This window comes from Rhodofomes roseus, assembly GCF_022264815.1.
Source record: "Rhodofomes roseus strain CIRM-BRFM 1785 chromosome Unknown C8Q71scaffold_40, whole genome shotgun sequence".
NCBI classification, from domain to species: Eukaryota; Fungi; Basidiomycota; class Agaricomycetes; order Polyporales; family Fomitopsidaceae; genus Rhodofomes; species Rhodofomes roseus.
Genome location: NW_025952996.1, coordinates 53,465 through 68,689, shown reverse-complemented (window position 1 = coordinate 68,689; position 15,225 = coordinate 53,465). Strand labels below are relative to the sequence as shown.

Sequence of the window (15,225 nt, the reverse complement as noted above, 5' to 3'; positions counted from 1 at the left end):
GTGATGGCGGGTGCGGAGCAGGATATCATACCGGACTCGCAGGAGGTCCCGGTGCACCCGGAGCAGGAGCCGGCACAGGTGAAGTCCACAGGCAATGGCTCATCTGCATCTGTGGAGACAGACACTGTCCGCCCGGACGTCGAGATGAAGGAAGCACAGGAAGATAGCCAGCATTCGCAGGTCCCCGCCGCGGCGCCCATGCCCTCGGAGCACGCCCAGGTGAACTCCAGGGGACAGAGTCCGTCCGAACGTCACGACAAGCAACAGGCTGGGCCGGTCCTTGAGCCGACGCCCGGAGGGAGAGACATCAATAGACGGTCTCCCTCTCCTCCCGGCCATGCTGATGTGCCAACGTCGGAGCCTCCTCAACTGTTCGAGGGCTCCGTCACGCCTGCACAGCAACTCGACCCTGCGGTACGTATGCCACACATCCACCCACTCACCAACAAATACTCACCACCAATGCAGGGCAAATCATCTGAGAGCGCTGGGGAATTGTCAACAGGCATATCTGCGACGGTCGAGTCCGGGATGAACCCATCCACGCATATCAGTGAGGCAGCGTCACTGCAGCTTGTGACGGAGCAGTCAAATAAACCGCTCGCAGCCACGCCAAATGGTTTGGAAGACCCCCCACTGAACGTTGCGCAGATGGGATTGCAGCAGGCTGTAGCGGGTGGTGATGGTTGCCAAACGGGTCACTCGGGTGTGCTGGACCCAGGCATGGATACCGCCGGACAGCCAACAGAGAGCCGTAATGTCCGCTTCGCGTAATGTTGTACACAATTGCATGTATAGTAACAGCCAACACGATAACAATGTCACCGTGCTCAGTTTTCAATGGCCTGAGATAGACAGGAATACAGCGCTTAACGTTCTATTAGGCACCGGGTGTCAGGTACTTCCTTGGTGCCCACTGTGTTGACTTGTGTTTCGCGCCAAGGGTTGCTATGTGCCTCGCACCGAATCTTGATTTTCCTTCTATGCTGACGGTTGGTATGTGCTCGCCGCCGAAGACAATCCACCCCTCGCCGCCGAGGGTTGGCCACTCTGCGGCGCCGAGGATTACACAGTCTGCAGCGCCGAGGGTTGGTCAGTGTGCGGCGCCGAGGGTTGGCCATTCTGCGGCGCCGAGGGTTGGTCAGTGCACGGCGCCGAGGGTTGGCCACTCTGCGGCGCCGAGTATTACAGAGTCTGCGGCGCCGAGGATTACACGGTCTGCGGCGCCGAGGGTTGGCCACTTTGCGGCGCTGCGCGTTGGTCAGTGTGCGGCGCCGAGGGTTGGCCACTCTGCGGCGCCGAGCGTTGGTCAGTGCTTGGCGCCGAGGGTTACACAGTCTGCGGCGCCGAGAGTTGGAATGTGCTCGGCGCCGAGATTTACGTAGTCTGCAGCGCCGACGGTTGACCTATCTTCGGCGCCGACTGTCAATATGTGCCCGGGACCCAGAGCTCCCATCCTGTCAGTGCCGAGTGTCTAGTGATCTTCAGGGCAGCGTACGTGCCTGGATTGTGCGCTGAGAGTTGCCACATATGTTGGGAGGGGCGCATTGGTTCATGGTCACCACGTGGACCCCACACGTGCAATCATGTGACTGAGGCTGATGGACAAGATGGGCTGGTACAGTTTAGATGCGTTCAGGATCCACTTTCTGGTAAATAGCCACAGTGAGCTGGCTCTTAGTTATTTCCAGTGAAACCCGAGAGCATACCGATTATGAGCACCCCCTCCTCTGCTGTCTTTGTCGAAGCCTACAATCATATATTCCGACCCGAGGTTGACGCGGCGATCCATGAACTAGGTGTTGAACAGTCAAGGGAGGCTGGCGGCGAGAAGCTTGTCACAGCGATGGTGCGCGATACGGTTGTTCATTCAGGTTCACAGTTCACCTACATCAATCCAGGCGATGTATGCAATGATGTTGGGATTTAGCCAGCTGTGCGATCCTGCTGTTATAATGGAACACGGGATGACAAACACCATGCCTCAATTCTGGGGTATTCTACTGGACAACAGCAACGATCCCCGCAATGCGGTACTGCGGCTGTCAATGCGGGTTCATAGCCTCTCCCTCCGAGATTCAAATGCCGCGGACCTCACACAGCTTCTTGATCGCAATGGGCATTCAACTCAGGATGTCAATCGTGGCCCATCAACGTCTGGTATGTGGCTCGTGGTTCCGGGCCTCTTACTGACTCAATGGTACTGGGATTAGTGCAATCCACAGCTGTGAGACAGAGTCAATCGGTGTTGTCCCACAGTGAAGACAGCATTCGACTCATGGCCGCCCGGAATGTTGCTGTGAATCAAGCAATTGCCGAGCAGATCAAGGAAGGCGAATTGCAGCTGCGGCGTGTGAAGGAGGAGTTACAAATGCCGCATGCCCGGGTACGTACAATTAGTGGTATCTATCAACCATTCCTCTTATTCGATGATTGTGTCAGGAAAATGCTCACGCAGCCGCAACTCTCAAACTGGGACTATTACCGCAAATCCCCGAACCACGATTCATTCATCCCTCCGCCATGCCGCCCCATCTCAACCACGCAATGCTCCTACTTCTAAACCAATTGTTGCTCTCATTCGAGGCCATGGACGAGTATCTAGATGCGGAGCTAACATTCTGGAAGGGTGCACTGGAGGTGAATGCAATGGAGGTCGACGCGTGGTATTGGTCAGTTGCCCAACATCCGGTAGTAACAAATACAGTACACTTCCGCGACATATGGGGCGCCGAGGAGGACAGACGGCGACACGAGGGACCATCTTCGTCAAATGCTCCACCGAACCTCCAAAACAGCTGATATCTGTACGCAATATTGGTACACAACGTGTCCAACCTCTGTAGTACAAGGAATTGCTTCACCTAATGTAACACTCTGAGCCGAACAGTGGACATGCGTGAGATATTCCTTCAGCGCTCAAGACCACATGTTCAAACCTTCTCAAAAGTACGTATATTTTGACGGGTGAGAGGCGCAATTGTGCGGGAGAATCCTGTTCACCCCCCCCTCAACTGCTACACTCCCGGGTGAAAAAGAACTGGAGGAGACCATGTTTTTTGTAAGTTGCAATGTGTAGATCACATTGATTTCCTTCTGATTAGCGGTGACGTGATGCAGCGTGGGAAACACCGTACACTATCACAACTTAGTGGACTCATCGGGTTCCTTCGAGGGGAATCGTCGTGGGTACAATTTGCTTTAAATGCAACCCACATGTGCTGACCAATCGCCGTCATTCATACAGCACCATCGTGGTCTCAATTCATAATGCCGATTCGTACTCTCTGGGCTTCCATGTCGCCGACCAGCTGGTCCTGACAATCACGGAAGTCGTACGGGAGGAAACAACTATGTTATCAATGGCTGACCGCTTTGAGAACCTCATGGCGAGGTTTGACGCAGTTGAAGCGAGTATGGAAGGGCGTTTGGCGAATACGGTATAGTGGGGTTTGAGGGACTAGACATTTGTTATGTAACTATGGCGTCCGTTTGAAAATTGCCATAGTATTGCCATACATGGTGTCAACGGTATATTCCCCAACACCGACAATACAGCCTACATGCCGAGCAGAAGCCATCAGATTAGACACACAAACGACACCTTTCACGTACGCCAATTGCCTCATGTCTGTATAAATTGATCCAAGCTGATTACTGGGTGTGCACCCGCCGCATAATGTCACCGGAGGATCGCAGCGCCTGGCAGTACAATCGCGCGAGGTCTCCCAAGCCTTGGCACCAACTGGTCCTCAACCTGGCCCCTCCCACCCATGCCTTTCCACTCCTTCAGCTCACGCCGGACCCGGCCAATACCACTGAAGTTGTTGTCGGAGGACGTCCTGGGAAGAGCCTGGGTAATGGGCCAATCTGGACTGTGATGGAACGCCCTGCGGTCCACATTGGAAGTGGACACCTTATCACGTTGAAAGCGGATGGCGGTCAGTCCGGGGTCGGCCGACTCTGATGAACAAGGAGTGTTGTGGCTAGCCTGAGGCAAGGCTACAAAAGAATACTACAGAAGCACACAGAGCACTGTAGTAAAGGAGGACTTACAACAGATCTCTTAAGAGCTGAGAGGGAAGACTCAGAGGCGTTAAGACGAGAGGAGAGACCGTTACATTCTAGGGCGTATCCAGCCCAGTATATATACACATGAGAGAGCCATCACATGATTGTACAGTAAGCGTAACAGCGTAGAGTCATAACAGAGCGATATGGTGCAATGAGCGAATACACAAGGATGAGGCGATATTGCACCATGAATGGAATGTCATGGAAAGGACTGGAACAGCGATGTGCTCGATGATGCAATATGATGCAATCAAGGAATGTGCTGGAACATGCTGGAAAGCGGTGGAATGTTCCATCAAGGTCTAGATCTAATCATGTGCTACAGGTCTGGAACAAATCCAAAAAGAATGTACGTAATATGTAGCATAGTAGAACATAAGTCCATAACGGGTAAGGATAAGTCCTATCCCGTGTGATAACACCTAAAACAGTTGAAGTTCAACACTCCCACTTGTTCAAGATGCTACAAGCATGCCAGAAGACGACCTGAACTTCTCAATAGCTTTGAGAGGAACGTTCTTGGTCAAACAGTCTGCAAGCTGGTCTTCGCTCGCGACGAAATGAATAGATTTCAGTTTCACCACGCTCGTAGAATTCGCGTATATAGTGATATCTGATCTCTATGTGCTTGGTTCGGCGGTCCACAACAGGATTCACCGAAAGGAAGATACTTCCTTGGTTGTCTAGACATAGAGGAGTAGGATTTGACATGTTGTCTCCAAGCTCCTCGCCGAAATGACGAAGCCAAGCCATCTGACGACAAGTGTCTGAGGCGGCTTTATATTCTGCTTCAGTAGAAGACAGAGAAACAGTCGGCTGACGTCTTGACGCCCAGGAAATGACACAATTGGCCATCATGAAGATGAAGCCACTTGTCGAATGCCTATCGTCGCGGTCTTCGGCCCAATCTGAGTCTGAGTAGGCAATCAGACCAGAGTTACTGCCGCCATCATAACAGAGTGCAAAATGCTTCGTTCCTTGCAAGTAGCGCAGAACGTAGAAAGCAAAACGCATATGCTCCTTAGACGGGTTTGAAGAAAACTTGGCCAATCGCGTGACCGCAAAAGCGATATCTGGCCTAGTACCTAGCATGGCGTACATGATACTGCCAATAATGCTCTGGTACTTCGTCCTAAACTCTTCGGTAGCAGTCTCAGTACTGCTCAGCAAGTTTGCGCCTGCTGGCAATGGTGTACGAGCTTCTTTGCAGTTGCTCATGCCAAAACGTTCTAGGACAGTCTCCAAATAGTCTTCCTGGTCCACGAAGAGCTTGCGCGTAGAACGCTCTCGACGTATTCTAAGACCTAGGAAACGTTGGACTGCTCCTAAATCCGTCATCTGGTATTCACGCGACAAGCACTCTTTGACCGAGTCAATGAAGAGCTTAGAGTCGCCCAAGAGCAACAAGTCGTCGACATATAGAATGACGACACAAGTGTGATCTCCAGATTCACGGGTATAAACGTATACACCTGCATCCGAATAGGTGCGCGTAAAACCAAGCCCTAGGAGAGACGTATGGATCTTAGCATTCCATTGGTGTGAAGCCTGCTTAAGTCCGTAAATCGCCTTCAAGAGAAGACAAACGTGGTCCTCCTTGCCTGGTACAACCCAGCCTTCAGGTTGTTCCATGTAGATCTCCTCATCAAGATCACCGTTGAGAAACGCCGTCTTGACGTCCATCGACTCAATCTCCCAATCCTCAAGGGCTGCGTGCGCGAGTAAGTATCGCACCGACTCAAATCGTGCAACCGGGGAGAAGGTCTCGTGGTAATCCTGACCCCAAACTTGGGTGAAACCCTTGGCTACTACACGAGCCTTATAACGACCATCGTGCTTGATCGTATAAACCCAACGATTCTTAATGACCTTTCTGTTCTTAGGTCGCGGAACCAGAATCCATGTCTTGTTCTCGATCAGAGAGTCGTACTCAGACTTCTCCGCACCGTGCCATTTGTGTTTGTCAGGAGACTTCATGGCTTCAGAATGACTCTGAGGTACACCATGGTTCGCTTCCGCAATAGCGCGTGCCATCATCAAAACTTCTGCTTCATGACGCTGATTCCCTTGGGTATCTGTGCGTTGGTCAATCGAAGCTGGAGGTTCATCTCCATAAACGTTGTCTCTGTTCCTAGCGGGATTTCTCCCAGCACCATCTCTCCGAGGCCTTTGATACTGAGGCTGAGGAGGAGGAACAGGATCAGGATGCGGCTGCTCAGGCGGATTTACTCCCACTGGCTCAGGTTGATCTTCTGGTTCTTCAGGTTCGTCGTCTGCGGGTACAGGTACAGGTAGAGGTTTGTCTACATCCTCCGGTTCCAAATCCGAAGGATCAAACTGCGGCGGACCCAGGGACTTCGGGTCATGGCCTAAATCTTTCCGTGCTGGAAACGTCTCTTCATCGAAGGTCACATCACGAGACACAACGATCCCTCGAGTGGCTGGGTTCCAAAAACAATAGCCCTTTGAACCCTGCTCATAGCCAACAAAGATCATCTCGACTGCCTTCTTGTCGAGCTTCCCAGATCTCTGTTCTTTCGGCACATGCACAAACGCCTTGCACCCAAAAACTCTAAAGTAGGAAACATCCGGGATTGTGCCGTCCCAGAGAGTAATGGGGCATTGCCACTTCAAGCGGCGCATAGGCTGGCGATTATAAATATGAACCGCGGTGTCGACTGCCAATTGCCAAAAACCATGACTTAGTCCAGCTTGGTGTAGCATAGACATAGCCTTCTCAACGATGGTGCGATTCCAACGTTCAGCTCTCCCATTTTGCTGAGGTGAGCCGGCAACCGTCTTCTGGTGTTCAATACCATATGACTTAAGACGGGCCGTGAAAGTGTCAGAAGTGTATTCCCCCCCACGATCCGAGCGTACTACTTTAATCTTCTCCTTGGTAACATTCTCAGCCCATGCCCTGAAATCCTCAAACGCTCAGAGCGATTCAGACTTCTGCTTAAGATAATAGGCACGTCCAAGACTGCTATAGTCGTCCAAGAAAGATATGAAACCATTCGGCACAGAGGCCGTACGCATAGGACCATCTTCATCGGTGTGAACAAGTTCAAGAGGCCTGGAAGCTCTCTTGTCCGATGGAGGGAACGAGGCACGATGTGATTTACCCCACTGACAGCCTTCCCACGGAGACTTGTCCTCGTCTCCAATTGAATCAACACCTTTGGTATGGCTAGGCAGTTTCTCAAGAGCTTCCTTAGAAGGATGCCCTAAACGTCGATGCCAGAGTTTCCAATCTGACGATGAAACAGTCCTTGCAGACTTGCGGCTCAAAATCTCCAAGAACAGCAGATACAAATTGTTCACCGGCATATAGTCCGCCTGCAAGATGGCGTTGCCGATGTTCTGCGTCTTTTGCCCATGTTCAAACTTGCGGTCATAGATGACCATCCGTCCTGATCCTTGAACCAAACAATAGTTTGTCCTTTCAATACATCCGGTTGAAAACAAACGACCGGACGCATATGGAATATAGGCGACGTTCGTAATCGTCGTTGGAACTCGCCTTCCGTTAACCAAACAAACTCCCTTAATGGTACCTTCTCCAAGTGCTTTGATGGTAGCAGCTCCGGCCGTCTTAAAAACGATAGGGACACGATACTCGTGGTAGTCCCAGAAATCAGACAGATCATTTGTGATTGTCATAGACGCACCAGAATCCATTATCCAGTCAGTCATCTTTCCCTCAGTCTCAGCGGAGTGATCCGCAACATAGAAAGAAGAAGTCAATTGAGCGGAGCCCGCAGAGCTCGCATCTACTTGTACAACATTCGACGACTGTCCAGAAGAAGCACCATCCGACGTAGATACCGTATGTGAAGAAAGTCCATTCAAGTCTGATTTACCCTTGCCCTTGCCTTTGCCTTTGCCCTTTCCCCCCGACTTATTGCCCTTGGGGCGCAGATGAGGGTACTTGGTCCAACAGTTCTCCTCGCCGTGAGGACCTCCACAAGTCGGACAGGGAACCTTCGACTTGCGCTTAATCTGCAAAGATTTAGACGCGGATTGTCCCATGCCGGACCGTCGAAGAGATTCCTCGGCCAAGATCTTGTTGACAACCGTCTCGATCTTCAGATCGGTCAACTTCGTGGTCGCCATGAGCGCAGAGACCATGGTCTGGTAGGTCTCTGGCACCTTGGACAGGAGAATCAGAGCCTGCGTCGACTCGTCGAGCTTGATCCCTCCAGCAATGACTTCCTTCAGACGAGTAACAATGTTGTTCGTCTGGTCGTGAAGGGGCTTAGAGTCCGACATCTCAGGCGACTTGATGAGCGAGCAAAACAGCAACCAGGAATAGGCTGCATCCGGAGTACCAAATGCCGTTTTAAGGGTGTCCCACATCTCCTTCGCAGTCTTCAGGGTTTCCCCATCTTCCTTCAGGAGGTGGTGATGAATGTTCCTCTCCGTGCGCATCAGTAGGACACCTTGAGCACGGGAGTTCATCTTGCCATAATTGGCATCCGTGGTGGTACCCGGAGCAATAGCAGGCCAGGCTTCTATAAACGTGAGGTAGCCGCGCATGGCAGCTGACCAATTAGCGTACTGAGACGCTTGGGCAAGCACGGGAATAGCGTCAGGCTTGACGTCTCCCATGGTGGTCGTCAGAAGAATAAACTCGTTAAATTCTTCGGACTCAAAAACGATTGGCTCTAGAGGAGCCTCAAACGAAACTTCAGAGAGGGGAGTGAGAGGAGAGTAAACGGTGCTGCTTGGCGACGGTAGCCTTGCAACGTGTTCAGGACCAGGAGGAGAAGATGCCTCCGAAAACGAGTTAGCGAATATAAAATCTTCCTGCCAGGAAGCAACCGGTATGCCACCCCAAGTGTTACCTGGTGGTGTGTAATCAGGAACGTCGTAACGATGAGGACAGTGGTTTTCGTCGCAAGCGTTCCACTCAGCTTCCTCAGGACGATAGTGATAGTCGTAGACTTCCTGATAATCGAATAGATGATGATGACCGGTACAATCGTAGGGTGTTTCACCACTACTATGTTCGCTGATGTCCGAGTGATGCTCAGACGAAGCCACAATGTGATGCTTAACAAACTAATATTCCAGGTATTTAAACGTATTGGTACGCCGACCAAAGTTCTACAAAACGATCCAGTCCAGATATCCGCCGTCAGAGACTAGCGTAAGCTCCCTGGCTACATTGCGGTACCTACGAGCGAGCGACTCTGTATCCGTCAAAAACTCGACGCGCCCAACCTGCTTGCAAGCCCACGAAATTCTCTCGCGCTGCTCCTTCGACCAGGTAGAGACCTTGTCGATGTTGTCGTCGACCCAATTGAGTTGGTCAGCGAGACGATGAAGAGCCTTCTGAGAATCGCTGTCAAGACGATCAAAGAGGTGTTTCTTGTCGAAGATCGCTTGGAAACGATCGGCGGTGGCGTGTACCTTCTTGAGAAGGATACCCTTGGCGTCTTCAGCGGACTTTCGCTTGAAGTCAGGGAGAGGACGAGGCGCAGAGAGACGTTCAGCCAAAGGCTTAGGTGCAGAGGTGGAGGTAGAGGTGGGGCGAACTGGGAGCGGATGGGACTGGGATCAAGAAAACGTTAGATCCGAAGATCAGAGGTAGATAGTGTCGGCGTCGGACCAACCTTTCTCTCAGGTTTGGCCGGAGGATAAACTTTAAAATCGCTCTTTTGAGCTACCCTGGAGAGACGCTCTGACAAGGCCTTGGGCACTGTGTCCTTGAGACGTCAAACTCAGTCCAAAAGGACAGCAAACGGTGCCTAACTTACTCCTTGAAGAAGTAGGACTTTAAACAACAGTAGTGCGCACTGTACAGGGAGCTGGTCAGTGACCAGGGCTCATAACCTGATGAACAAGGAGTGTTGTGGCTAGCCTGAGGCAAGGCTACAAAAGAATACTACAGAAGCACACAGAGCACTGTAGTAAAGGAGGACTTACAACAGATCTCTTAAGAGCTGAGAGGGAAGACTCAGAGGCGTTAAGACGAGAGGAGAGACCGTTACATTCTAGGGCATATCCAGCCCGGTATATATACACATGAGAGAGCCATCACATGATTGTACAGTAAGTGTAACAGCGTAGAGTCATAATGGAGCGATATGGTGCAATGAGCGAATACACAAGGATGAGGCGATATTGCACCATGAATGGAATGTCATGGAAAGGACTGGAACAGCGATGTGCTCGATGATGCAATATGATGCAATCAAGGAATGTGCTGGAACATGCTGGAAAGTGGTGGAATGTTCCATCAAGGTCTAGATCTAATCATGTGCTACAGGTCTGGAACAAATCCAAAAAGAATGTACGTAATATGTAGCATAGTAGAACATAAGTCCATAACGGGTAAGGATAAGTCCTATCCCGTGTGATAACACCTAAAACAGTTGAAGTTCAACAGACTCACGGTCATGACAGACCTTCGTCGTCACTGGATCACATGGAAAATAGAAGGCGGACCTACCACTTGTAACCTGCGGGTCCCAATCCCATGGGCCAGATTGTCCAGCTCCGAAAGTGATAGACACACCCAGGAATACCGCTTGCTCAAGAGCCTTCCCCCGCCTCACTACTCCTTTATCATCGACCCGGATATCCTCTACCCGAATGAGAGTCCGTACGAGTTTGAGGGTGGCGATGATGTCTTGTTGCCCCCGGAATCGAACAAGGAGAGTGAGGCTTGCGACACCAACGATTCAAGTGAACAGGGAGGTTTTTGAAGGTCTGTCCTCGCTACAGCTATCGATTCATCCGTTTTTACAACTTTGGGTCAAGGCTTGTTCGTGGTGTGATCACCGCACGGCACAACCATGGTGCTGGGTGCGTAGGATGGTGTACTCCGCGCCGCGGAACGCATCACAACATTTTTCCCCGGCGACGTAGCCCAACTCTGCACCGGAGGTAGTCAGATAACTTGATAAGGCTCATTGTCCCGGATGTATGACGTGCCTGTCTTCATGTAACTAAACATCGCCACCGCGTATCAAATGTATGCACAGTGCCAGGACTCTTCCTAAAGCCACCAACATCTGGATGTCAAGCGCTTTGGAAGACGCACATGCAAAGTTCGAAGGTGTACTTATTTCTCTGATATATACACGTGGCGTTGAGCGCACGTGAAACCTCGGCGCCGGGGATTCGAATGAGTGCGGCGCCGAGGGTTGGGTTGGGTGCGGCGCCGGGGATTCGAATGAGTGCGGTGCCGAGGGTTGAGTTGAGTGCGGCGCCGGGGATTCGAATGAGTGCGGCGCCGAGGGTTGGGTTGGGTGCGGCGCCGGGGGTTGCAATGTTCTCGGCGCCGAACTTTCATGTGTGGTCATCGTTTCCTTCAAGCCAGACTTTTTGTGGAAACGTGTCACAACTACATGCCCTCTGGCTGAGAGTAAATTCCCTTCAAGCTGGTCTACGCCTCAAACAAACAGGCACAGGGGCATACAAATTGACACGTCACAGCCTCCTGCGCAGTAATCACTCCAGGGGGTTCTGCTCAACATAGAGCTCTGTATAGGACGACTGTGCGTCTGCAGCAAGTGATGCATAAGTGTTGGCAGTTTGACGACAGTGCTCAGCGTATCCAGGCCATGCTTCGCCTGGACCAGTGGTAGCCATGGCAAGCCAACGATCCTGCTCGTAATCGAAGTACAATTTTGTTGATTGCAACTCGCGCTTGAGAATCGCCGACTCTTCCATTGCCCGGTCAAGCCGTGACCGAGCTCGGAACCAATGAACCCGGTGGACTATTGGAGGGATTGAGCACACAATGTTGCACAAGCGATGGGCAGACGCACCGAAGAGCATGTGCTCATTGTCATCCATGTCTTGTTGAACATTGACTGTCCAGATCCACGGCAGGGTGGCATGCCGTTGGCCGCGTGCATTTGGTTCGGCAATTGCGGTGCTGACCTTGAGATCGGCGGGTCTGAGACGTTTGTATATCTTGCATGCTTCCCTGCTCATATTGAGCCGCACCAATGCTGACCTTGCACTGCGATACACCGCGCCATACCGTTGAATCTCCCTTGTAATTTTCTCAAGTCCGGCATAGGCCCGTGTCTTTCGCTGCTGTGATCCACGAGATGGACGGATACGGTGGCGGAAATGAAAGGACTTTTCGCTGAGCAATACCCGCAGTCGGTGCAGAGCATCATTCGCTTGGCCCCGGCGTAGAGTTCGCTTGCGACGGGCCAACCGCCTCAGGCTTCGGTCATTTGTCATCATCTCTGGAGATGCATTCGAGGGCAGATTTAGGACCACGTGCTCGGACGCATCAGGTGCAAATGGTCCTCGTAGCCTCCGACCAGCAAGGGGATTCGGTCGGTCGCCTATTGGTGTTGCACGCGAAGACCCATCATCAGCATCTACGTCCTCCCATTCGTCTTCCGGTGCCTCATGCCGAATAACGTCCCAGTTGAATGCGCGCGCAATGCGGTTGGCTCGGGAATTGAAACGGGCGATGCTCTTTTCCAGGGCCTTACGACGTTTTGCTAGTTTAATCTTGGTAGCGCTCGTCGCATTTGTTCCATGCCGCATGGTATCCTGCCGCAAGAAAATCCTGTATAAAACAGTCAGTCCTTTCTGGCATGGCCATCACGCCGTTGTACGTACTGCGCTTCCTCAATTTTTAGGCCGTCCGCGAGCCAATCTGCGGTTCCAATTGGAGTGCCATCATTTCCTTCCGCAGTGGTCAGCCTTAGCTGCAGACTGGCCTTCGACGGAGCTGCGCATAAATAAGCTTACAGGCTCTGGACTACAAAATAACCTGCTAACCTGTCTGCTCGGGAATCATGAAAATGTCCATGGCCCGGACATCTTGCAATCTCTGCTCCTGGGCCCCGCGAAGCACCCGGTGCCATTGTACAAGTACATCAGTGCTTATTCCTGATTCCTGGGCATCCAAAGCTTCTCGCATCTTCAGCAACAGCGGTCGATTTGCCTGTATGCGCCTCCGTAGTAGGGCCACTACAACAGACAGTCAAAAGTGTAACACATCTGTACAGCGTGGGATGCTCACCCATAGTTATCATCTTCTTGTAGTTCCAGTCATTCATGTGCCGGTCTAGTGTCTCCTGGCGATTGGATGACGACATTGATCGAGTAGTTCCTGAAATACGATTCAGGGACACCCACATCGTCTCCAGAATCTCGCCGTCAACATTTCCAGCACCAGCCATGAATGTGGGCGAATACCGGACCTCGCAGGTGTCCTGGTGACCATGAACATGGAACAGGCCTATTCCTTTCCACAGCGTCAGGTCGTGTGGCATTGAGATATGCGGGCTGTCAGTGAATCGCTTCCGAATGTGAACGCCGTATTGACACATAATGTCATACAGCACAACCACCGGCTGTTTCTCGTGTGCCCTGTACTTCATCGCATTGGACAATGAGTAGTCCATGTTCATTTGCCGTTCACCTTTCTGGAAATTCACAACCGAATGGGGTACGAAACACCCGTGGCGCGAGCAGGCAGTTGCACCAATACCGGTGACCGCCAGCTTGTGTCGATTGGCGTTTGCTTGTGAGACTGCCTTGTGGTCATTACATGTGGACCGCTGTTGACAGCAGATTTATCGCTTTTGGTCCAAGCTGCGATGTGTCATGGATTGCCTGCTTACCATTTTGATATCCTTTGCCACCTTGAGATGCTCTTGGTACGGCCCGTCGTTTACCAGAAACATCTTGCCCGGCATCATTGGTACGTCATTTGCAGGTCGTCGCATTTTCATTTGCTCCGCTGAGAAGTTACCATCCATGACATAGCTCCGAGCGTATAAGTACCTGATCACCGTCAGTGCATGCGCTATCAGTATGCCAATGCCAAACACACGTCTTTGGATCTTCTTGCCACTGCCCATCGATATTTATCCCGGGCTGTGGACATGCAACACAGAAGTAGCCGAGGTCACCGTCACCGGGTGTGCCGCGACCTTCCGGGCCAAATCCAAATGTCTTTTTTGCTTGGAGGAGCGCCCATTCACGCGTGACACGCATGAACTTGAGATATCGGTCCTTAAACGGTTCGCGTGAATACAAAGGGGTCTTTCAACAACGCACTCGGCGAGTACGCACCGGCACTAGATGTGGAAACGCCGGATTCGTTAATCGACGCAGCCGTCGATAATAGTTCATTGCGTTTGTATTGCACTCGACATTGGTCATCAAGTAGTCGTCCAGTACGCGGAACGTGAAACACGACTTCGGTGCACGCTGACTTGCAGGGAAGAGACCCGCTGCTAGTAGCTGCGCTTTCCACCCCTGCCGAGAAGGGCACCCGCACCACCTGACAGGTAGGAAGTGAACGCCGGACGTGTCTACAATTGTCATCATGGCATGAGGAGGCTTTGGCGGACTGTCAGCAGCACGAAGGGGATCGTCGCCGGCCCCGCCATTTCGCTCCTCATCCTCCCAGGTGTCCTCTGTGTCATCTACCTCCTCATCATCATTGTCATCGTCAAGAATGTCGTGGATATCCGCCGGCGGCCGCCCAGATGGTACCGGACACCGCCCACCATGATGTCCCAGCTCGACGCAAACGCCAACGTCTCGCAGCCAAGAACTTGTCCAGCAGCCCTTCGTGTCCCACACCTCAATACGATGGAAAGGGTCTCGGCTGTGTCTGTCGAGGCAGCACGATGTGCAGTACACCGGTGACCCAAGACAACCAGTGCACTTCCAATGCCCTCCGCTGCCGTGGCACTCCATGCATTGGTATGAGCCGTCGGCAGTCGTGGTTGGCAGCACCGAGGAGGCGTAAATGCTTCTCAGGTACTCGGTCTGATATGGTAGCCATTCACGAAGCATTTCGGGTTGTGTCTATGTGGATGTCACGCATATATCAGCGGACTTTCACGTTATTAACGGTACAGCCGAGATGCATTTCCGCCGTCATTAACGGAAACCCGACGTCGGCCGACGGAATGAGTCTGGAGGTTGCAAACCCACCGGCCAGTGCCGGAGGTGCCCTTTTTTAGCGGACCGGCCGGTCTTGTTTTGAACGGATCGGCCGACAATGGGGAGCACCCGGAGGTGTCACTAACAAGGGGCCTGTGTTCACCCATATGCTTATAAACAAACCGGCCGGTGATTGCACATATGGTTGTAAATGGACCAGCCGGAGATTGGCAACCACATTTATAACACTCCAGCCGGATTTCATCC

General features: G+C 52.0%; 1 protein-coding gene across 1 annotated transcript; it reads right to left on the bottom strand.

Annotated features, from left to right (window-relative positions):
- Nucleotides 1–11,535: 11,535 nt before the first annotated feature.
- On the bottom strand, nucleotides 11,536–14,868 carry C8Q71DRAFT_718450 (uncharacterized protein; the record flags this gene model as incomplete). The annotated part of the gene is made up of 7 exons (XM_047921233.1): nucleotides 11,536–12,453; nucleotides 12,669–12,784; nucleotides 12,835–13,026; nucleotides 13,079–13,619; nucleotides 13,683–13,845; nucleotides 13,895–14,076; nucleotides 14,137–14,868. 7 exons carry the CDS (start codon nucleotides 14,866–14,868, stop codon nucleotides 11,536–11,538), a joined length of 2,844 nt encoding a protein of 947 aa, XP_047772774.1.
- Nucleotides 14,869–15,225: the final 357 nt, after the last annotated feature.